We start from the raw sequence: 18969 nt of genomic DNA, 5'->3' as shown, positions 1-18969 counted from the left end.
AATTGACCGCCACCGCACCGCCGCCGCCATGCTGCAGCACTCGGAGTCGCTGGCGCCGCTGAACCTGACGCTGGTGCCCAGCCTCGAGGACGTGTACATGCACAGCCCCAGCAGCGGCGACGGCCTGGCCGCGCGCGCGCACGCGGCGCGCAAGAGCGCCTTCCTGTCCATGTCGCCCGGCTGCAACTTCGAGGCCTTCAGCCTGCACTTCCACCTGCCGCTCAAGGTGGCGGCCGAGAAGTTCGGCGTGCGCGCCACGGCCTTCAAGAAGCGCTGCCGGGCCATCGGCATCCGCCACTGGCCGTACCGCAAGGTGCGCAGCCTCAAGCGCTCGCTGCAGGAGCTCGGCCGCTGCCAGGAGCAGGCGCCGCTGAGCGACAAGCAGCAGGCCCAGTACGCCACGTTCCGGCGCCAGCTGGACAAGCTCATGGCCCCCGAGACGTACGGGCTGGACCCGTCGGGCCGCCTCGGGCCGCACTTGCTGGCCAGCGACGACGACGAGGACGACGCCGAGTCCGAGGACGGCGGCGACTCGCTGGCCTCCGACAGCCCGCGCTTCGGCGGAGAGCTCGCCTTCTACGACTGCCCCAGCGTGAGCCCCACGGACGGGCCGGGCAAGACGCTGCGCGGGGACGTGATCCCCGCCGGCTCCACCCACCTGCGCATCCGACGCAACCAGGTCATGCACCTGCCGCCGGCGCGCGCGTCCTTCTTCGAGCACGGGCTCAAGCACGAGCCCATGACCCGCAGGGAGCTGGCCGACGCCTACTACGCGCAGCACCAGTTCTATAGTCAGTACGATAGCGGCCTGGCCGGCTTCGCCAACGCGAGCGCGGTCGACAAGGCCGCCGCGCTCGTCATGAAGGCCTCCCCCACGAGCCACAGCAAGCAGCACTATGCCGCCGAGGACTACCCGTCCAGTGGCAGCGGCCTCGACAGTGCCGACCTCGACTTCCTCCCGTCCGAGACGAAGTACGCCGACGTACGATCTCTCAACGACGCGGACGAGGAGTTCACGGCCCACGCCAGCCAAGTGGACTACAGTAGTGAGAGGTTCTTTGACGACGTCTTCCTGCAGATCTCGCCCGACTACGGCTGTCTGGTCTAAGCTAAGCTTCGGTCGGCCTTGAGCGAAGCAGTCGCTGTCCTGACGTGCAATTCCTGGCCCAGAACCCTGTTTGATCGCTCATCGACCGCGATAAGCACGGATCTGCTGCTAGTTCCATGAGCCTGAGGAAGCAAAAAAACTATACATGTAGCGCTGCCCTCGGACCAGCCCCGCAACTTATCTGTAATTCTACATGCTGATCTCGTCAGCAAGCCAAACCAACGGACAAACATGAACAAGTGTGTAATCCTAACTTCATTGCTGCCTTATGGCGTTGTTGCGATTACTGCGTCTCTCTCTTACTGCTTCATCTTCTGCTCGACTGCATCCTTCCTTAGCCGCTGGAAGTCGAGTTGGAGCTTGGCAGGATGCCTAGGTAGTCCTTTTTGTTGCGCGGGTACCACTTGTAGTACGAGACCAGCACGATGGCGATGGCAAGGGCCAGCATGATCACAACCAACAGGACCCGACTGGTGCACGCCTTGAACGCCATCGAGCGGATGTGGCTCTTGGCCTCGTCCGTGTCATCCTGGGCTTGTGCGACCTGAAGTCAAATGAACGAATACAATAACATCAGCATTGTCTTCGATAGCACACAAGTTAAGAGGAGAAGGTAGGTGAGTACGTTTATCTGGGTGTGCTCCAATTGATTGCGTTGTTGGAGTAGGTTGTTGGCCACATTCTCCGCTACGGGACAACACAACAGCAATGATCAGAGTCGTTGCCAACGTCCCCTGTCCATTCACGTTAGTCTTACCAATCGCTTCCGTGTGAGCAAGCGTGCGCTGCGCTTCGTCAAGGTGACGCCCAGTTCTGAAATACAGCAGACCGTGTCATTTCGTTGTGTCGCCTCGCAAGTCCGTAAGGAATAAAGCGCCACGAACCTATCCACGCGCTCAGCGCAGCGCTCCATTTGATCTCTCTGCATGAAATCCCCAGTGAGTTCGCGATACCTCTGGACTTCTAGCTGCAGATGAAAACACCCAAGCGAAGCGTACCGTGGTCGCATCTTTCGAGGAATCGGGAGATTTGCCAGCTCGTGCATCGCCCACTAACATCTCCTTCTCTAGCGAAGTCTTCAAGCTGGTCCACTTGGTTCGGCAGTGGCGCACCTGCTCCATCATCTTCCTCTTCGCCGTTGGAGTCGAGCCATTTTTCGCTTCATTCTCCAAAATGCGAATCTGTCGATGCAAACCGTGTCAACCAAGCACCTGCAAGAGCTAGCATCCTGGTTTTGCTATTTGGGACTCACGTATCGCTCCACTTCATCAACACAGCTCTTAGCAGCCACCACTAGTTCCTCTCGCCGTGCTATGAGTTCGTACAACTCACTGCTATCAGAACTCCACCTCCATTCCCACTTCAAGGCGTATCGCACTACGTACCGGGATCAGAGCAGCAAGCATACTCATCAATGGCCTTCAGTGCTTCCTCCCGGGCATGCTCATAGTCTTCAAGATACCCGTCGAACGCCGTCATGCTTTTCAGCTTGCCTGCTTCTCCCCGGGAAAGCTGTAGAGAGCAATGAGCATGATGTATTTGACCAACCTCTAAAAGTGGGCTATTATGGGACGAGCACCAGCGAAAAGCACCTTCCCGCACGCCGTCGCATTCTCCTGAGATAGAAATGGCTGGCACGGTTTTGAGACCTCCACGTCATAGACAGCTCACACACTGGCTTTTGCCGTTGTATTACACGCCGGGACATTACCGCTCTGAGAATCTCTGCACTCGTTTAAATCACCGCATTTGCAGCGGGTCCGTATTCAATTGGGTCTCCAGCACCTGCAACTCGCGGCTCATTTTCGAGATGGCGGCCAGGTGGTGAGGCAGTGGCGATTGCCTCTCCATCGTGATCGGGTGCATCGTCAAGTACGACTGCGCGTGGAAGTCCCGCAAAATTGCAGCCATCGTGCTCGGTGGCGCCGATTCCGTCACCTCTCCGTCCTTTGAATCCGTGTCCTCCTCTAACAACGCCAGCACAAGCGCAACCTTTAGCACCCTCACCTCTCGCTTCCGAGTCAGCGTGTGCTGGCCATGGAGCAGACTAGTGGATTTCCACGCAGTACTACCCGTAAAGTACACGGCACGACTGCTCTCGCGAGCAGCCGTGCTCTCCTGAGGCGAAATGACAGCGTACCCGAGGTTATCAGAGACGTAGAGCGCCGTTGATGACGGGTTCTCGCGCAGCTGAACTTCCTCGTACGAAGCAGCGTTGAGCTGAACGAGCAACACGCACGACAGTAGCGGCGTATATGCCGGAGGAATCAGCTCCTCGAAACGTTGGGACCGCAACTGCTCCCACGCAGCCTGCTCTTTATCCCCCAGACTGGAGGCCCCAGCCATGCCAGCAAGCCGTGTGATCACAAGCACACTCTTTTCGCCGAAGAGCGCGAAAAACTGCAACATCTTCAGCATCATGTCTATCAGAGCGCTTTCGAGGCCAGTGCCATCCTCAGTTTGCTCTACGGGGATCATGTACGTTTCGAGAACGGATCCTACAGCGTCGGTACAGCTGCACGCGACCCACTTGTGGTCGTCTGAGAGTAAATATCCACCATACACGTACGGCGGTTCCGTCTCACCCTCCTGGCCAGTAGTGAGCGGATCACCTCGCCAATCTGCTAAATGGTACAAGCGCTCCGAAAGGAACCGTGACCGGCCCGCGCCGCTGGAAGCCGCGTCGGCTGGTTTGAGGTTCAGATTCTCGTATACCCGGTCGTACAGACCAAAGCAGTTCGGCATCAAAATGAACGGGCTTGGGTTCACCTCGACTTCATAGAGGTCATCCAAGTACACCACCTCAATCGTCACGCTGTCTTTCCAACTGCGAACGTCGTCAATTCGGTCCGTCCCAAACAACCCGCTCGAAAACGCCCCTAGAGCCCACATCTTGTGCTTCACATCGCTTCGGCGCAGCGGGACAATCAAATACACCACATTAGCGACCGCTGACCTAGAAAATGCTTGAGTCTTCTTGATCGCACCGGAGGATAGCACCGGGTTCAATAAATTTCCTGCCGCGCGGAAATTGGCAAAGGGGTCTAACATGCTCTCCGCGCAATCAACCAGCAGCAGTCCGTTGGAAGCGTCCACACTTGCATAATGGTTTCCTTCCACCTGGCCCAAATCGACTGGGGCCAAATCGCCCATGTGGCACTGAGCGTACATGCTACGGAAGCACGTGAAGTAGGAGAGTGCGAGGGAGGCGAGCCACTGGGACGGAGACTGGGGGCAAACAATCACGTAGTCCACCGGCTTGGGAGCCGCTACCGGATGCAAATCCCGCAATAAATATTCCGAAATGATAGCGGGTTCGACATGGTAGCTGGACTCCAGCGTGGATACACATACTTTCGGCTCTTCTTCCACGCGGACGCACTCTATTCGTTTAGCCGTGGCAACACTTGACTTGGTCGGGGCTTGAGTATAGTCCTCGAAGCTCATCCATCGTCGGTCACGCCCGGATTTTCTAACTTCAATTTCATTCTTGTCTTCCTTTTTCAGGAGCGACGTCAGACTTTGTAAATAAGGCTGCACGCGGTCCACCATATCACTCTTTTCCGGCGCACTTGCAGCAGTGACCTGCAGACTCGAGTGCGCAGACCACGTATTAATTCCATTCGGCTCTTGCCGCCATGCCACCATCGCGTCCGAAGCTGCCATTTGGAGTCCCAGAGCGATTTCGCCATCACGTATCTTGAAGCGGTCAGGATCGCTCCACAATTTCAACGATTCCTGGCGTCCGTGTTCTTCAAATGCAGCTTCGTCAAAATCAAGGAGAAGCCGACGTTGCTGCTCTTTCCTCTGCTGCCGACCATTCTTCGGATACTGCAGCTTCGTGTAGTCGGATTGCCAATACTTGAACCGCTCGGAGCACAAACGAAGACGCAGCTGCTCCGCCGTCGCACGGTTTATTGAGAGTCGACCCACATTCGCTCGAAGGGAAGGTGGAATGAAAGCCTCAGCATTCGGCAGGAACCTGACTTTTGCCGACACATTTGAGGTTAAACTCTCCTTAATCTTTATCTTGGCTTCGTCGTCGACATAATCTTGAAGTGCCTGTAGCAGAGGATGTGTCTTTACCGGTCGACCGTCCAGCGCCTCCTGCTGTTCATTATGAGAAAGAGATTCCACAAGCGACACCGCCACACTGAGCGGTTTGACATCGTTTTTCGGCCTCGTGAACGTCGGCGCCGAGTTGGAAAGCGACGCTTTTGCCATCGAAAAAAGCTGGGCAGGGTCCATCGCAGCGCCCTTCACCCCGTTGCTACTCAGCGCCAACGGTGTCCCGTTCATCGCACTCGGTCCCGTTCCATTGGCCTTCACCGGTCCAAACGTCAACGAGAACGCCGCGTCTTTCGCCGCCTTCACCTTGTAGCCCCTCCGCCGCCTCTTGAAGCGGCGAACGTCCGAGTCCACCCGCAACTGGGGCTCGTCGTCGTGAGGGAGCGTCATGCGAATCACCGGTCCTGTTGCATCTGGCGTGTTCACGTGCGTGTCCGGCGACGTGGGCACGAACGACTCGTCGTTCTCGGTCGAATCGGCACTGTCGCGCTTCCTCTTGGTCTTCGCTGTTCCTCCAGCCACAGGCCGCCGCAGCAACTCGTCCGTCTCCACCTCCGCCTCCTGGTTGTTGTCATCGTCGTCATCATCCGCGTCCTCCTCGTTCTCGTCCTTCTTCACCTCGTCCTCGTTGCCGCTGTCGCTGTCGTCCATCCGGCGCTTGTGTCTCCGCTTGGACACCGCACGAAACCAGGGCGCCACGTCCGTGTACTTGGTCTCCGCGATGATCCTGGGCACGAGTCCGTCCTTGAGGTGCCACACGTCCACCATCGAGTGGTCGGTTAGAGACGGCAGCCCCACCAGCCGCTCCCACGAGCAGCGCGGGTCCCCCAACTCCTCTTGCTGCAAATTTGCATTTCCACTAACCCCCTCTCGCTTCACCACGTCCACGGCAACAGTGAGCAAATTGCTGGGTCGGAACCACTGGAAATGCAACTGGAAGGCTGGACGCGGGAACTCCTCCTCTAAATACACCTCCACGTGGTTGAGCCGCGTGAGCGACGGGCAGCGGAAGATGAACTTGGCGTCGTTGGGCTCGTAAAACCCGTCCGCGGAGAGGGTAAACTCCTCCTGGGCCAGCAATTTGCGGCTTAAAACGGAGGCTAAAGCCGCGAAAAACTGGGTTTGGATGGTGTTATCCAGTGCCTCGTTAGCACTCTCTAACCAGGAACCACTGCCAGTCTCTACAACCCCCGAGGGGGCATCCACCGGCACGCTGCTCTGCATGTTGTTGGCGATGAAGACCCAGAGCTGCGAGAGGGACGGTCTGTCCTCCGTGTTTGCGTCATCTTGGAGGACGCACAGGGCGTTGCGCTGTTGCAACCGCTGGGAGAAAATGGCGAGCGCCGCCTCCTCTCCATGTTTAACACCAGTGTTGCCTTTGCCTTTGCTGTGTTTCTTCTTGCCGCTGGGACCGTGCTTACCCTCCACGGGGGCAACAGCGTATACGTGCCACTCCAACGACGTCAATTCACACTGGCCGCAACAGTGGCAACATGATGACACAATCAGGTTAGACCCACATATACCCGCAGGTTAGAGAGGCAAAAAGGGGGTCCACTATTCGGGACGCAACTTTAGCACCATACGCGTGCATATGTATACGTACGAGGGCGAAGGTGGTGGTCGTGAGCGTCGGGGCGCCCGCCGCGCGCTCCATTGCCACGCGCGGAGAGGGTTCTGCAGAGCGTCAGAGCGCCGAAGGAGTGCCGACCCCCACGCACAGAGAGAGAGCGCTGCCGCTGCCGGAGGACACGCTGCTGCTTGTCCGCACCGGGCTTTACTAGGCCTTTTGTATGGCATCGCCAGCGGCGCGCGGGCCGCTACGAAAATACAAAAAGCGGTGTGCGCCACATAATCTTTTTCAACCAGTACCGCAACGAGTGGTACATGGGTACATCCCACTTCAACTGCTTTGCATGACGCCAGCAAATGAGTGACTTGGGGTTTTGCCAGGCAAGTGCAGCAATTCTGCGATGGAGCCGAGTGGGGAGTCGATGGTGCTGGGCATGGCCGGCGACGCCGTGCTGGCCGCGCTGGCCACGGTGGTGCAAAGGCCCAGGAAGCGGGCCAAGCCCCGGCCAACGCAGCAGGACACCGTGGCCGCTGCGGTGGCTCCCGGGCCGAGCATTGCTGCGCCAATACCAGTCGTGGCCACGCCGCCAGGGACAACGACTAGGGTTTGCCCTGGACCGGGCGTCATTTCGCCGATGCAGTTACCGTCCGCTGTGGCCACGATTTCAAGCGCAGTGGCCAGGACTATTTCTCCCCAACCGAGAATCACTTTACCGGAGCGGTTGCCATCCACGGCCACGGCTCCAGATTCAATGGCCGGGCCCAGAAGACTATCGCCAATACAGCTGACACTAGACAGTGAAGAGGCCATCATGGATGGTGACGACGGCCCTGGGCTTGACTCGGAGACGCCCGTGGCCGAGATTCCGATGGAGAAATGCAAGGAGATGATCGAGTTCTGGCGTAACAACAAAAGTTGTACGCTGGCCGACGTGGCCAGGGTTGGCCAGTGTTCTGTGAGCCAAGCTGTGCAGTGGGTGGCGCGCGAGAAGAGAGGAGGAGGATTGGTGGATAAACCCAAGGACCGCAAGTCCAAGTGGCCCGTGCCTAAAGTTGTCGTGGAGATCGCCAAGGTTTTGGCGGAGATCCACTTCACAGATGATACGATCAGTCGGGCCGCAGGGGCAGCTGGGATTCCTAAAGGCAACGTCAGATGCACCCGGTCGGAGGTGAAGACGCGACTGCAGACGGCAGTTGTCGATCACTGGTTCGGTGGTGATCTACGAGGTGAGAGGGCGGTGCTGAGATATATACACGAAGCGGTGAAGTCCATAAAGGTCAGCGTGGATCTGTTGACTAACAAGGAACTTCTCCGGGCACTCGCTGTTGCTGTGGTCGCCGTGTAAGTGTCATGCTTGTGATTGACCTGAAGAAATCATACAACTTCGGTCTTGAGGGCGTCAAAGTGCTTCTTGAAGCTGGTGCCCAGGTGTGTCATTGCACGGAGGAGCTTCAATCGAACGCTGCCATTTTCGACGGTCGCATTCTGGTTCAAGGGTCTCAGAGCTGGACAGACAACGATCGACAGGGCTGCAATTTAAACTATATGGTGGTGCTCACCGGATCGATTGGTAAGTGTTATGCTGATCGATGTTGGTCGTGGTTAACTCTGACACCAATGTGCGCAGTTTCTGAGTTTGAGTGTCAATATGACGTAATGTGGAATGAAGCGATCAAGGCAGTGGAAAAGGGTGGCAAGTAGGCTAGGGGTGACGCTGCAGTGGACCAAAACGACGAAGTCGAGTCGAGGGGCCGAACAAAAAGCGCAGAACGGCGACGCGCGATCAAGAAAAGCGGGTATTCTTTCCAACAACTTTCGAGTTGTTGGGCTCATTGGGAGTGTAGATCTGCTCTTCATTTTCACAGCTTTCCGGCCGGACCAAGGGGTTTTCAAGTACAGCACGTTTTCAAGTTGATTCTTTTTTTCTGTGCTTATCTGTAAAATGCCGAGTCGCCCCCAAGAGCGCAGCAGCAAACCTTCGAATTTGCACCTAATGACCTTCGTCCAGGTCTATGTGCAGCTATGCAGCCAAGACCCAACCTACTTCAGCATGGTGGCCTCGATCTCCTCGACTGTCCGAGGAACCTGGCTCATGCACTCGACACCAGTAGCGGTCACGACAACATCCGATTCGATCCGGACACCGCCGGTGCCGCGGAAGCGAGACAGCATTTCCTGATTGACGAACTTGGCCGTCACCGGGTTGGCCAGCACCGCTTGAATCTGGGCCTCGATAAAGTAGCAGCCAGGTTCCACCGTCAGCACCATGTTCTTCTCAAGGTTACGCACACAACGCAGCTTGGCCAGGATCTTCTTGGTCGAGCGCGTGTAGCCCACGGGGATGCCGCCGACGTCGTGGGTGTCCAGGCCCATCAGGTGGCCCAGGCCGTGCGGGTAGAAATACGCCGAGATCTCGTGGTCCATGAGCTCATCGACCGTGCCGTTCTGGAAGAGGCCGTACTCTAGGAGGTGCTGGGTCAGCACGCGGTGCGACAGCAAGTGCATGTCGACGTAGCTAACACCAGGCTTAATAGCCGCCATCACGGCGTCGTGCGCCTTCAGCACACCTTCGTACACCATGCGCTGGTCCGCCGAGAAGACGCCGTTCACAGGCCACGTGCACGTGATGTCCGACGTGTATCCGTGCAGCTCGCCGCCCATATCGTTCAGGAACAGATCGCCATCTTCAAGCAGCTTGTCGTTGGGCGCTCCGGCGTGGCCGTAGTGGAGAGCCGAAGCGTTGTGGCCGCTGCCACAGATGCACGTGTACGCGTGGAAGCGCGCGCCGCCGTTGCTGTACACGTAGTGCAGGAAGTCGCTCTCGGCGTGGAACTCCATCTTGCCCGGCCGGATGCTCTTCATCACGTTCACGTGCGCGCGCGACGACAGCTTGTTGACGAAGCGCAGCAGCTCCAGCTCCTTCTCCGTCTTGATCACGCGGCTCTCCACCAGCACGGGGTGCAGCGCCTGGCGGTCCACGTCGAACTGGTCGATGCCCTCGAAGGAGGACGTGGTGGTGGTCTCCAGGCCGCTGTCCGAGTTGCGGCCGTGCAGCACGAAGAGCTTCTTGGCCCGGAGCTTGTCGGCCAGCACGGCCGCCAGCTCGTCCACGTAGTAGACGTCGTCCACCTTGTAGTGCGCCTTGAAGTAGGCCAGCGGCTTGCGGTCGCCGCACCAGAGCTCCCACTCGGCGCTCAGGCGCGGCACGAACAGCACGGCGCGGCGCGTGGCCAGGTCCAGCAGGCCGGCGCACCCGGGCTCGCGCACGCCGAAGAGGTACTGGAAGAAGCTCTCCTGGTGGAAGTTGTACTGGATGTCCGTGTCGTAGCGGTCCAGCTCCACGCCGCCGTGCAGCAGGATGGCGGCCGCGCTGCCCTTGGCCTCCGGGTGCGTCTGCAGGAAGCGCTGCAGCACGTTCTGCCGGATCTGCACGTGCATGGAGAAGTCCACGGGGAACAGCTCGTAGCCCTCGGCCGGGTCGGCCAGCGCGCGGCCGTTCTGCACCATGGCCAGGTGGTGCGCGTGGCCGTTGGCGGCCCCGTTGAGCGCCGCGCCGTTGGAGCTGGGCCGGCGCTGGCCGCCGCCCTTGCGGTTCTTGGGGTCGTAGGCCGCCGCGCGCTTCTTCTGCAGCAGGGCGATGGACGCCATGGCCGCCGTGGCCGTGGCCGCGGCCAGCAGGCCGCTCACGTGCTCCGAGCTCATGATGGGGACGGGCGAGCGGATGAGAAACTGGCGGATATATTTTTGTAGCAAGGAGTATGATGTGGAGATGGTGTGGCACGGAATTGTACTGCGGCCATGTTGGACGATGCCGCGGGTAAGAAGGCGAGAGGGCAGATGAGTATTATAGGCGTGTGAAGGCGGAATAAGGCGCGATGGTTGAAGGCGTTCAAGTAAGCATGGACTTCGGAGATTCATTCGCATGAAAAGGCCAATGGATCACTGCAGTGCGATCGGCGCGAAGGGTTCATTTGCCAGTCCCCTCCTCCGCCTTAGCCTCGATCGAAGTGCTATGGCGGTGGACACTTTCATCGCACGGGTCGCGTGGCGATCTCCTAGCAGTAGCTCTCGCTTGAACCGAGTCGGTTCTGATGGGGGCAGCAAGGAGAAAGATCGGTGCAGGAGGGTCAAGTTGAAGTTGCCTTCAACACCGGCACGTAGAGTACACAAGTACGTCACTTTGCATCAGTGCTTATCTGCTTACGTAAACCCTCGCAACTGTTGCGTAAAACAAAAGTTTCGTGCCGTGCTCTCAGTTTAATCGCTACGATACGAGATGTCTTCGTGACGAGCAACTTGAAGCTGTCCTCAACAGCAAGATAATGTAGGAATAGTCAGTCTGAATTGCTCTTCACACGCACAGATACTACGTCTCTTCTCTCAACAACTCTCGCTCGTAGTCTACAGCTCGCGCTCGAAGACGGCGGCGGCGCCCATGCCCGTGCCGATGCACATGGAGATGACGCCGTAGCGCTGGTTCTTCCGCTTGAGCTGGTACAGCAGCGTGGACACCTGGCGGGCGCCCGTGCAGCCCAGAGGGTGGCCCAGCGCGATGGCGCCGCCCTTCGGGTTGACCTTCTCGATGGGGATGCCGAGCTTCTCGACGCAGTACGTGGCCTGGCTGGCGAACGCCTCGTTGATCTCGAACACGTCGATCTGGTCCTGCGACAGGCTGGCCTTCTGCAGGGCCTCCGGGATGGCCAGGGCGGGGCCGATGCCCATGACGGCCGGCGGCACACCGGCCACGGCGAAGGACACGAAACGGCCGAGGATCGGCAGCCCCATCTGCTTGGCCACCGAGCGGCGCATGAGCAGCACGGCGGCGGCGCCGTCGCTCACCTGGCTCGAGTTGCCGGCCGTGGTGGAGCCGCCCTCCTTGAAGGCGGGCTTGAGCTTGGCCAGCTTGTCCACGGTCGTGCCGGCGCGCACGCCGTCGTCCTGCGAGATGATGACCGCCTTCTCGTTGCCGTCCTTGTCCTTGAGGACGGTCGACACGGGCGTGATCTCGTCCTTGAACCAGCCGTTGGCCTGCGCGGCCGCGGCCTTGGCGTGCGACAGCGCGGCCAGCTCGTCCTGCTTGGTGCGCGAGATGCCGAACTGCTCGGCCACGTTCTCGCTCGTGATGCCCATGGGCACGGTGCAGTCCATGGCGTCCTGCACGGCGCCGACGCGCTCCCAGTTGACGGTGGGCGCGTCGCGGGCCATGCCGGAGAGCGACATGCACTCGACGCCGGCGGCGATGCCGATGTCGTAGTAGCCGGCCTTGATGGCGGCCGTGACGTTGGCCACGGCCTGCAGGCCGGAGCTGCACTGGCGGTTGAGCACGTGCAGCGGCACCGTGTGCGGGATGCCCGCGGCCAGCTGGGCCATGCGGGCCATGCCGGCGCCCGCGCCGGGCTGCAGCACGTTGCCCACCACGACGTCGCCCACGAGCTTGGGGTCCACCTTGGCCTGCTTGAGCACGGCCTGCAGCACGTGGCCCAGCAGCACGTCGGGCGTCGTGTCCTTGAAGCCGCCGCGGCGGGCCTTGGTGATGGGCGTGCGCAGCGCCGACACGACCACCACGTCCTCCTCGGGGGCCAGCGCGGGCGCGGGCGAGCCGTGGGCCACGTGCGAGCGGATGCGATCGATGCGGTTCATGCTTGCGGAGCGGGCGGGGCGGCGGGAGCGGGCGTCGACGTGCGGGGAGCGCGGCCAAATCCGAAATGGCTCGAGGCAAACGGCGCCGTTCAACGTCAGCGGCAGGTTTAACGTGATGCATCAACAGTTTTTAGTTCAATAGCTCAATATGCTGTTCGCAAGGTTTACGTTAGCAAATCTTGTATCGTACATAGTTAAGTGCGACTTCAAAGTGGGTACAGATACTCATTACAGCGGGTTTTGTTTGACGTAAAAAAATCTTCAAAGGAAGCGATGCGGCCGACGCGGGAGGTGCTGGTGGCCGCGGCGGCGGCCAAGCTCTTGCTGACGTGTATCCTGCTCTACCGCAGGCGTGGCCTGCTTCTCCAGACGCTCGGCCGCAATGGCCGCTCGCTGGCCGACCCGGCCGAGGGCTACGAGCTGTTCCCCGTGGACTTCTCCATGCACGTGCAGATCCGGCAGAACGTGCTGCAGCGCTTCCTGCAGACGCACCCGGAGGCCGAGCGCAGCGCGGCCGCCATCCTGCTGCACGGCGGCGTGGAGCTGGACCGCTACGACACGGACATCCAGTACAACTTCCACCAGGAGAGCTTCTTCCAGTACCTCTTCGGCGTGCGCGAGCCCGGGTGCGCCGGCCTGCTGGACCTGGCCACGCGCCGCGCCGTGCTGTTCGTGCCGCGCCTGAGCGCCGAGTGGGAGCTCTGGTGCGGCGACCGCAAGCCGCTGGCCTACTTCAAGGCGCACTACAAGGTGGACGACGTCTACTACGTGGACGAGCTGGCGGCCGTGCTGGCCGACAAGCTCCGGGCCAAGAAGCTCTTCGTGCTGCACGGCCGCAACTCGGACAGCGGCCTGGAGACCACCACCACGTCCTCCTTCGAGGGCATCGACCAGTTCGACGTGGACCGCCAGGCGCTGCACCCCGTGCTGGTGGAGAGCCGCGTGATCAAGACGGAGAAGGAGCTGGAGCTGCTGCGCTTCGTCAACAAGCTGTCGTCGCGCGCGCACGTGAACGTGATGAAGAGCGTCCGGCCGGGCAAGATGGAGTTCCACGCCGAGAGCGACTTCCTGCACTACGTGTACAGCAACGGCGGCGCGCGCTTCCACGCGTACACGTGCATCTGCGGCAGCGGCCACAACGCTTCGGCCCAGCATTACGGCCACGCTGGAGCGCCCAACGACAAGTTGCTTGAAGATGGCGATCTGTTCCTGAACGATATGGGCGGCGAGCTGCACGGATACACGTCGGACATCACGTGCACCTTTCCGGTGAATGGGAAGTTCACAGACGGTCAGAGGATGCTGTATGAGGGCGTGCTGAAGGCGCACGACGCCGTGATGGCTGCGATGAGACCGGGTGTTAGCTGGGTGGACATGCATGTCCTCGCTAATCGTGTGATGACCGAGCACATGCTCGAGCATGGACTGCTGCAGAATGGCACGGTGGACGAGATGATGGAGCACGAGGTGTCGTCGTACTTCACGCCCTGTGGACTTGGGCACCTGATGGGGCTCGATGTCCACGACGTCGGCGGCTTCCCTGCGGGCCACGTACGATCCACAAAGAGGAGTTTGCAGAAACTACGATTGGTGCGCAAGCTGGAGAAGAACATGGTAGTGACGGTCGAACCGGGTTGGTACTTTATCGAGGCCCAGCTTCGCGTCGCACTGGCCGATCCGACCATTTCAGCGTTCATCAATCCAGAGGTGTTGGCGCGGTTTCGTGGCACTGGTGGCGTACGAATCGAATCCGATGTCATCGTGACTGCGACGGGAGTTGAAAACATGACGGAGGTTCCAAGAACAATTCAAGAGATCGAGGCTACGATGCAGTGCAAATAACAAGCTGAGTGAAGTATCACCGACACGTGGTTGCTACATGTAGCAGGGTGGAAAACACAGCACCCAGAGCTGAAGCAATCGACTGCAGTGAAATCTGAATATCCGTTCGTCTGTATTCGCGTGTTCATTGTGCCGAGTAGTGTCGGGGATTCTTAGTGCGGTTTCCTTCTGCTACTACTCGTGGTGGAAATCGGTAAGGTGAAGAAAAGGGATGTGTTTGCGACGATGGAGGTGCGACCGACATACTTACAGGTTTGGGACTGCAGCTTCTTCTTGGAGCTGGAAGAGAAGGTTTGGGTGCCTCTGGCGCTGGAGTTGCTCCTGGTCTCGGGATTATAGGCAGGTGAACACCACCGCTTGAAGTCGCGTCATCCTTTTGGTTTTCATGCTTTCGACGTCGACGTGAACGATTTACGCGAGCTGGAGACGACGGCGGACTGATCGGAGGTCTCGCACTCTTCTTCACCCAGCTGATATCGCACAGTTTGTCGTTTGTCAGGGCGCCTCCCGACACCCATTCAGGCTGAGGTTTCCGGAGTGTGGAACGCGACTTTTTCAAAATATTGCTCTGTCTTGTGCGGCCATGCGCGGCATTTGGTGGTGGTGAACGTTCTCTAGCGTCAGCAACCGGCACCAAAAGTTCCTCCGATTCCTGTCGCAATCGAAGAGGCCACATACGTTCAATAGGAATGGCAGACAACATAGAGTAGCATAGCATTTATCGAGCACCTTGGCCTGGAGAACGGGCTTTAGGTACGTCCTACATTTGACGTTCATCAGTGACACAAAAGTTAAATGCAATTAAGAACTTGGGATTCGTAGTTGGCAACTCACAACTGCCGCCCGCGATGCGAGAAGCATTTCTTGTTGGGCTGATGCCATTCGCGCGTGTGCGAGTACGCCAGCGTCTTGATCTTGACCTCCTCTTCATCATTTTCCTCCAGCTGCTGCTTCAGAAGTAGTTCACGTCGCTCAACCTCTCTCCTCTCCTCCTCTTGTCGCTGCTGTTCCAATGCCTCAACACGAGCAGCTTCTTCCAGCACTTCTTGCTCCAGTTTGAGCTGCTGAGCCTTTTCAAACGCTATCTGCTCTTTAATTGTGCGATTTGCAGCAGCTTCCCTCTCTTCACGAGCAGTCCTGACAGTCTGCTGTTGCTTTTCCAGCATAGCCTTGTAAAATGAGGTCAGCTGGACAGCAGAGTAACGTGACGAGTAAGTCCACGAGCAAGCGGAAAGTCTTTGGGCATCATAAACAAGTTTACCAGTGGAGCCACCGTCGACGAGAAGCACTCCTTCGCTAGTCCGTCCAGTACCTCCTCCACGTGAGCATTGGAGGGCGACACTTTCCCATGATCCGCTTCTCCGCTTATCTCGTCGTCCGTATTCTCGTGGTGTTCTAGCGTTTCTTCCATCAGACCGTCACTACACGCATGTAGTAGACCAATACCCTTAATAACTCATCGCCCGATCCATCAACACCAAGCCACCACTAACCACAGTATGATCTCCTCATACACAGCACGAGACTCTTGCGTCGGCTCCTCCAAGCACGAGTGTCCCTCCACCAGCAGCTCGCACTCTCCACCCTCACCACTCACAGCCTTCACCTCCGTCGGCACCGCTTGAATATGCTCCATCGACTCCCCCTCAAACAGCTTGGACCCGGTGACCTGCAAATACAGGAAGTTCTGCTGCCAGTGGACGAGCTCCGGGGGTTTCTTCAACCGGAACTGGTCACTCATGTACACGTAAGACGGGAAGCTTCCTTCCCCCGCTTCTGCTGCGACTTGGCCTTCTTCAGCTGCAGACTCTCCATCACCGAAAAGCTGCACGAAATAGTCAGTAAAACCCACACCTTAGACAGTGACAGTCCTCCCATAGCATTTACTTGTTGATTTGTAGCAGTTAAGAGCTCCAGCGTGCGCTTCTCTGCCTGCAACCAACGAAATCCACGACAAATTCACCTAAATCAACATCTTCCGAGCTTGAAAAGTGTGTTTCTAGTGGAGAGAGAGCTCGCCTGCGCCTCAAACTGTATGAACGCGTCCGCCAGTCCACACTCTTCATCGCCCGAGTCGCTGCAGTAGTCGAACGCATTGGGTTCGTCGTATACAGAACCTCCATCGACGATACCGGAGGGGTCCAGCTCCATCGCGTCCTTTTGGCGACCGACCCACGGATGGTAAAACCTGATTAAGGTCATATATGGTACAGATCTGATATTGGATCAGACCAACATACTCTAACAATGATCAGGAGTGTGAACATACGTAGCACGAAGCAGCACTTCAGTGAGGTAAGCCGGCGTATATTAATCTCTCCTACTTAGATCTTGCTATCACTAAGCTGCTTTCGCCTTGTGGTGCATTTGTATCATACAGAAATGAATACGGAGGTGTGGCTCCTCCTATTACAGCTCCTTCTCGTCCTCTCCGCTCTCTTCATCCAATGCGCTGTCGGACGCCAGCTCAGAAACCTAGCTTTAGAGTATTCAATTCCAGCCACGTCGCAACTGTGGTGTAGCGGGATCAGCAAAATCTGCGAGATTGCTAGATCCAACTCCCCAACAACGCCCGGACACCGACTAACGGAGGGGTACTCCGATGATCCGTGGTCAATGCCGAACTCCTCACATTGTATACTTGTCGGTAGGGCTGGATATTGCTCCTCTCGTAACTGCCGAAGAGCTAAGTGTTGAAGTAGGAACGCCTTGGCGAGACGCGGAGACCCGGTGGAGCAGCGCGGAAATCGTCACTCTGCTCGCGGTTCTTGGTCCAGATCAAGTGGTTTCCGTCTCGGATCTGGCGGTCTGGATCTGGATCCGGCCGAGTGGTTGCCTTGTGGTGTGTTGTTGGCCATTGTTGCAACTTGGTAAATCGCCCTTTGTCGTACTTGCCGCTTCCTATAGCGGGATCAGGGCAGTTGAGAATCAAGGGTCCACCTGGCCAAGTAGTTAACTCCGGGTGATCTGGGATCTGCACGTGTAAGGAGTTCACCAGGAAGGTTGATCTGGCTAATATATTATCCAGATTAATCAACCGACACTGGATCTGCTACCCAATACCTTGTCACTTCTTGGTGGGCCAATGTCGTTCCCGATTCCAGGCGAAGGCACTTGCGTTGTCCAAGGCAAATTTGACTCTGATTTATGGTTATGTCCAATCCCATCCCAAAACCTATCACCCAATCCGAACTATCTTCCCATCTGTACCTGCCGGCTCTACGGACCACCACTACCTTCATTGCATCGTCGCTTGTTTCCTCCATGGAACGGTAATCGCCAGATCACCCACTGAGTCCCAGATCAGCCAGATCTGGATCCGCCTGATTCCCAGATCCAGATCCGCCGATATCCGAAGTGCCTTGATCTGGATCGATCTGCGTTGATCTGGGATCCCTGGGCTGCTGCGACTTCCTTTCATCACTTCACGCATCTTAGCCATCTACCAGAGGCCCGGATCCACCCAGGTGCATGGGATCCAGGCCAGATCCAAGTACTTACATGTGATCTGGATCCACCTGCCCCAAATCTGCTTGATCTGCGCTGATCCGCGTTGATCTTGCGTCCATCGGTCGTCGCAAACACCTTCCGCCGCTCCACTTGCCATTACCACCTCTCAGAAGCCCAGATCCGCATGGGCCCATGCGATCTGAATCTGGATCCACATGGATACCTGTGGATCCAGATCCCGCCGTCCCTGATCTGGGTTAAGTTGTCTTGGTCTGGGGTCCATCAGCTGGTGTAAGCTCCATCCATCGTTTTGTGTGTCCTAATCATCATCCCGAAGCTCGAAACCGCCTCGGTATCGGTAGGCTGGATCTGGATCCATATGGGTACATGTGATCTGGGTCCAGCCCTCCCGGATACTGCTGATCCAGTCTTCGACCGTGTATGGACACCTCCTGTGCCATCTTGCAGTATCTCCAACAGTATCCCTTCGACGCTACACGCCTCGGATAGCTTGAATTTACTTGTACTGGCCAGATCCACTCGATCTGACTTCTTTGGTGTCACTTCCGCGATATTGTGACTCTGTCGGAATCCATTTTTTGCCGATCGCTCCCAATCACCCCTTTCTCGGAAATCGCTTCTCCACACAACGCAGACGAGTCTAACGCTTGACCCACCTAATGTTGCGCTCAATAAGACTGTGCTCAAGGACGGTTAGCAAATCGAGGACCTCGCGGGTCATAGCAATACAGAATTCATCCTCCGGAGTCAGGAATCGCTGTATCGCACGTCTACGTGCATGCTTTAGGCGGAAGAGGCAGCCAATAACGACCGCGTTGGGGAACCGTGTCTGCACAGCGTCGATTATAGCGCCCTCGGAGTCGCACTCAACCTCAGCTGGCTTAAGGTGTTGGTCCGTGCCTTGCACTACGAAATGGACTATGTCCCAAAATGAATCGCCACTGCGAGAAGTGCTCAACATATTTAGTAGACAGGTACATATATCCCCGAAGCTCGATCGTGCACCACGAAAATGACGCACTGCTTGTAGCCAGGTATTACACAACGGAATGTATCATCGACAGAAATCGTAGTCCCATGGTGGCGAAGTAGGTTAATGAGGGAAGGGTGTGCCTAGCCAATGAGTCGTGTAGACTTGTCGAGGTTCTCGCGGTTCACCGTGACGTAATGAAACTGGTAAAGGGAGACACCTTCGTTCAGTGCTGTGGAAAGTGGCGCAATGTCGTATGCTCCATGTACATGGCCCCTTGCTTGATACACACGGCAA

General features: G+C 57.8%; 8 protein-coding genes across 8 annotated transcripts; 3 read left to right on the top strand and 5 right to left on the bottom strand.

The window, feature by feature from the left end:
* Positions 1-28: 28 nt before the first annotated feature.
* On the top strand, positions 29-1108 carry IUM83_10320 (RWP-RK domain; the record flags this gene model as incomplete). The annotated part of the gene is made up of 1 exon (XM_067934813.1): positions 29-1108. One exon carries the CDS (start codon positions 29-31, stop codon positions 1106-1108), a length of 1080 nt encoding a protein of 359 aa, XP_067793168.1.
* Positions 1109-1442: 334 nt separating this feature from the next.
* IUM83_10319 (putative premRNAsplicing factor SYF1) lies at positions 1443-2587 on the bottom strand (the record flags this gene model as incomplete). The annotated part of the gene is made up of 7 exons (XM_067934812.1): positions 1443-1652; positions 1734-1795; positions 1866-1921; positions 1993-2030; positions 2107-2289; positions 2361-2419; positions 2494-2587. The coding sequence occupies 7 exons, from the start codon at positions 2585-2587 to the stop codon at positions 1443-1445; spliced, it is 702 nt and encodes a 233-aa protein (XP_067793039.1).
* A 261-nt stretch (positions 2588-2848) lies between these two features.
* Positions 2849-6833, bottom strand: IUM83_10318 (Mediator complex, subunit Med13; the record flags this gene model as incomplete). Its single annotated transcript, XM_067934811.1, has 3 exons — positions 2849-3075; positions 3181-6649; positions 6783-6833. The coding sequence occupies 3 exons, from the start codon at positions 6831-6833 to the stop codon at positions 2849-2851; spliced, it is 3747 nt and encodes a 1248-aa protein (XP_067793103.1).
* A 316-nt stretch (positions 6834-7149) lies between these two features.
* Positions 7150-8450, top strand: IUM83_10317 (uncharacterized protein; the record flags this gene model as incomplete). Its single annotated transcript, XM_067934810.1, has 3 exons — positions 7150-7955; positions 8096-8319; positions 8377-8450. 3 exons carry the CDS (start codon positions 7150-7152, stop codon positions 8448-8450), a joined length of 1104 nt encoding a protein of 367 aa, XP_067793104.1.
* Positions 8451-8839: 389 nt separating this feature from the next.
* On the bottom strand, positions 8840-10451 carry IUM83_10316 (Xaa-Pro dipeptidase; the record flags this gene model as incomplete). The annotated part of the gene is made up of 2 exons (XM_067934809.1): positions 8840-8846; positions 8917-10451. 2 exons carry the CDS (start codon positions 10449-10451, stop codon positions 8840-8842), a joined length of 1542 nt encoding a protein of 513 aa, XP_067793109.1.
* A 699-nt stretch (positions 10452-11150) lies between these two features.
* Positions 11151-12389, bottom strand: IUM83_10315 (3-ketoacyl-CoA thiolase A; the record flags this gene model as incomplete). The annotated part of the gene is made up of 1 exon (XM_067934808.1): positions 11151-12389. The coding sequence occupies one exon, from the start codon at positions 12387-12389 to the stop codon at positions 11151-11153; it is 1239 nt and encodes a 412-aa protein (XP_067793082.1).
* Positions 12390-12662: 273 nt separating this feature from the next.
* IUM83_10314 (Xaa-Pro dipeptidase) lies at positions 12663-14231 on the top strand (the record flags this gene model as incomplete). The annotated part of the gene is made up of 1 exon (XM_067934807.1): positions 12663-14231. One exon carries the CDS (start codon positions 12663-12665, stop codon positions 14229-14231), a length of 1569 nt encoding a protein of 522 aa, XP_067793041.1.
* Positions 14232-15061: 830 nt separating this feature from the next.
* Positions 15062-16382, bottom strand: IUM83_10313 (uncharacterized protein; the record flags this gene model as incomplete). Its single annotated transcript, XM_067934806.1, has 5 exons — positions 15062-15418; positions 15493-15652; positions 15725-16056; positions 16119-16163; positions 16251-16382. 5 exons carry the CDS (start codon positions 16380-16382, stop codon positions 15062-15064), a joined length of 1026 nt encoding a protein of 341 aa, XP_067793092.1.
* Positions 16383-18969: the final 2587 nt, after the last annotated feature.

Source organism: Phytophthora cinnamomi (assembly GCF_018691715.1).
Source record: "Phytophthora cinnamomi strain GKB4 chromosome Unknown Contig30, whole genome shotgun sequence".
NCBI lineage: Eukaryota > Oomycota > Peronosporomycetes > Peronosporales > Peronosporaceae > Phytophthora > Phytophthora cinnamomi.
Note: the sequence above shows the minus strand (reverse complement) of the source record. Positions and strands in the feature narration are given on the sequence as shown.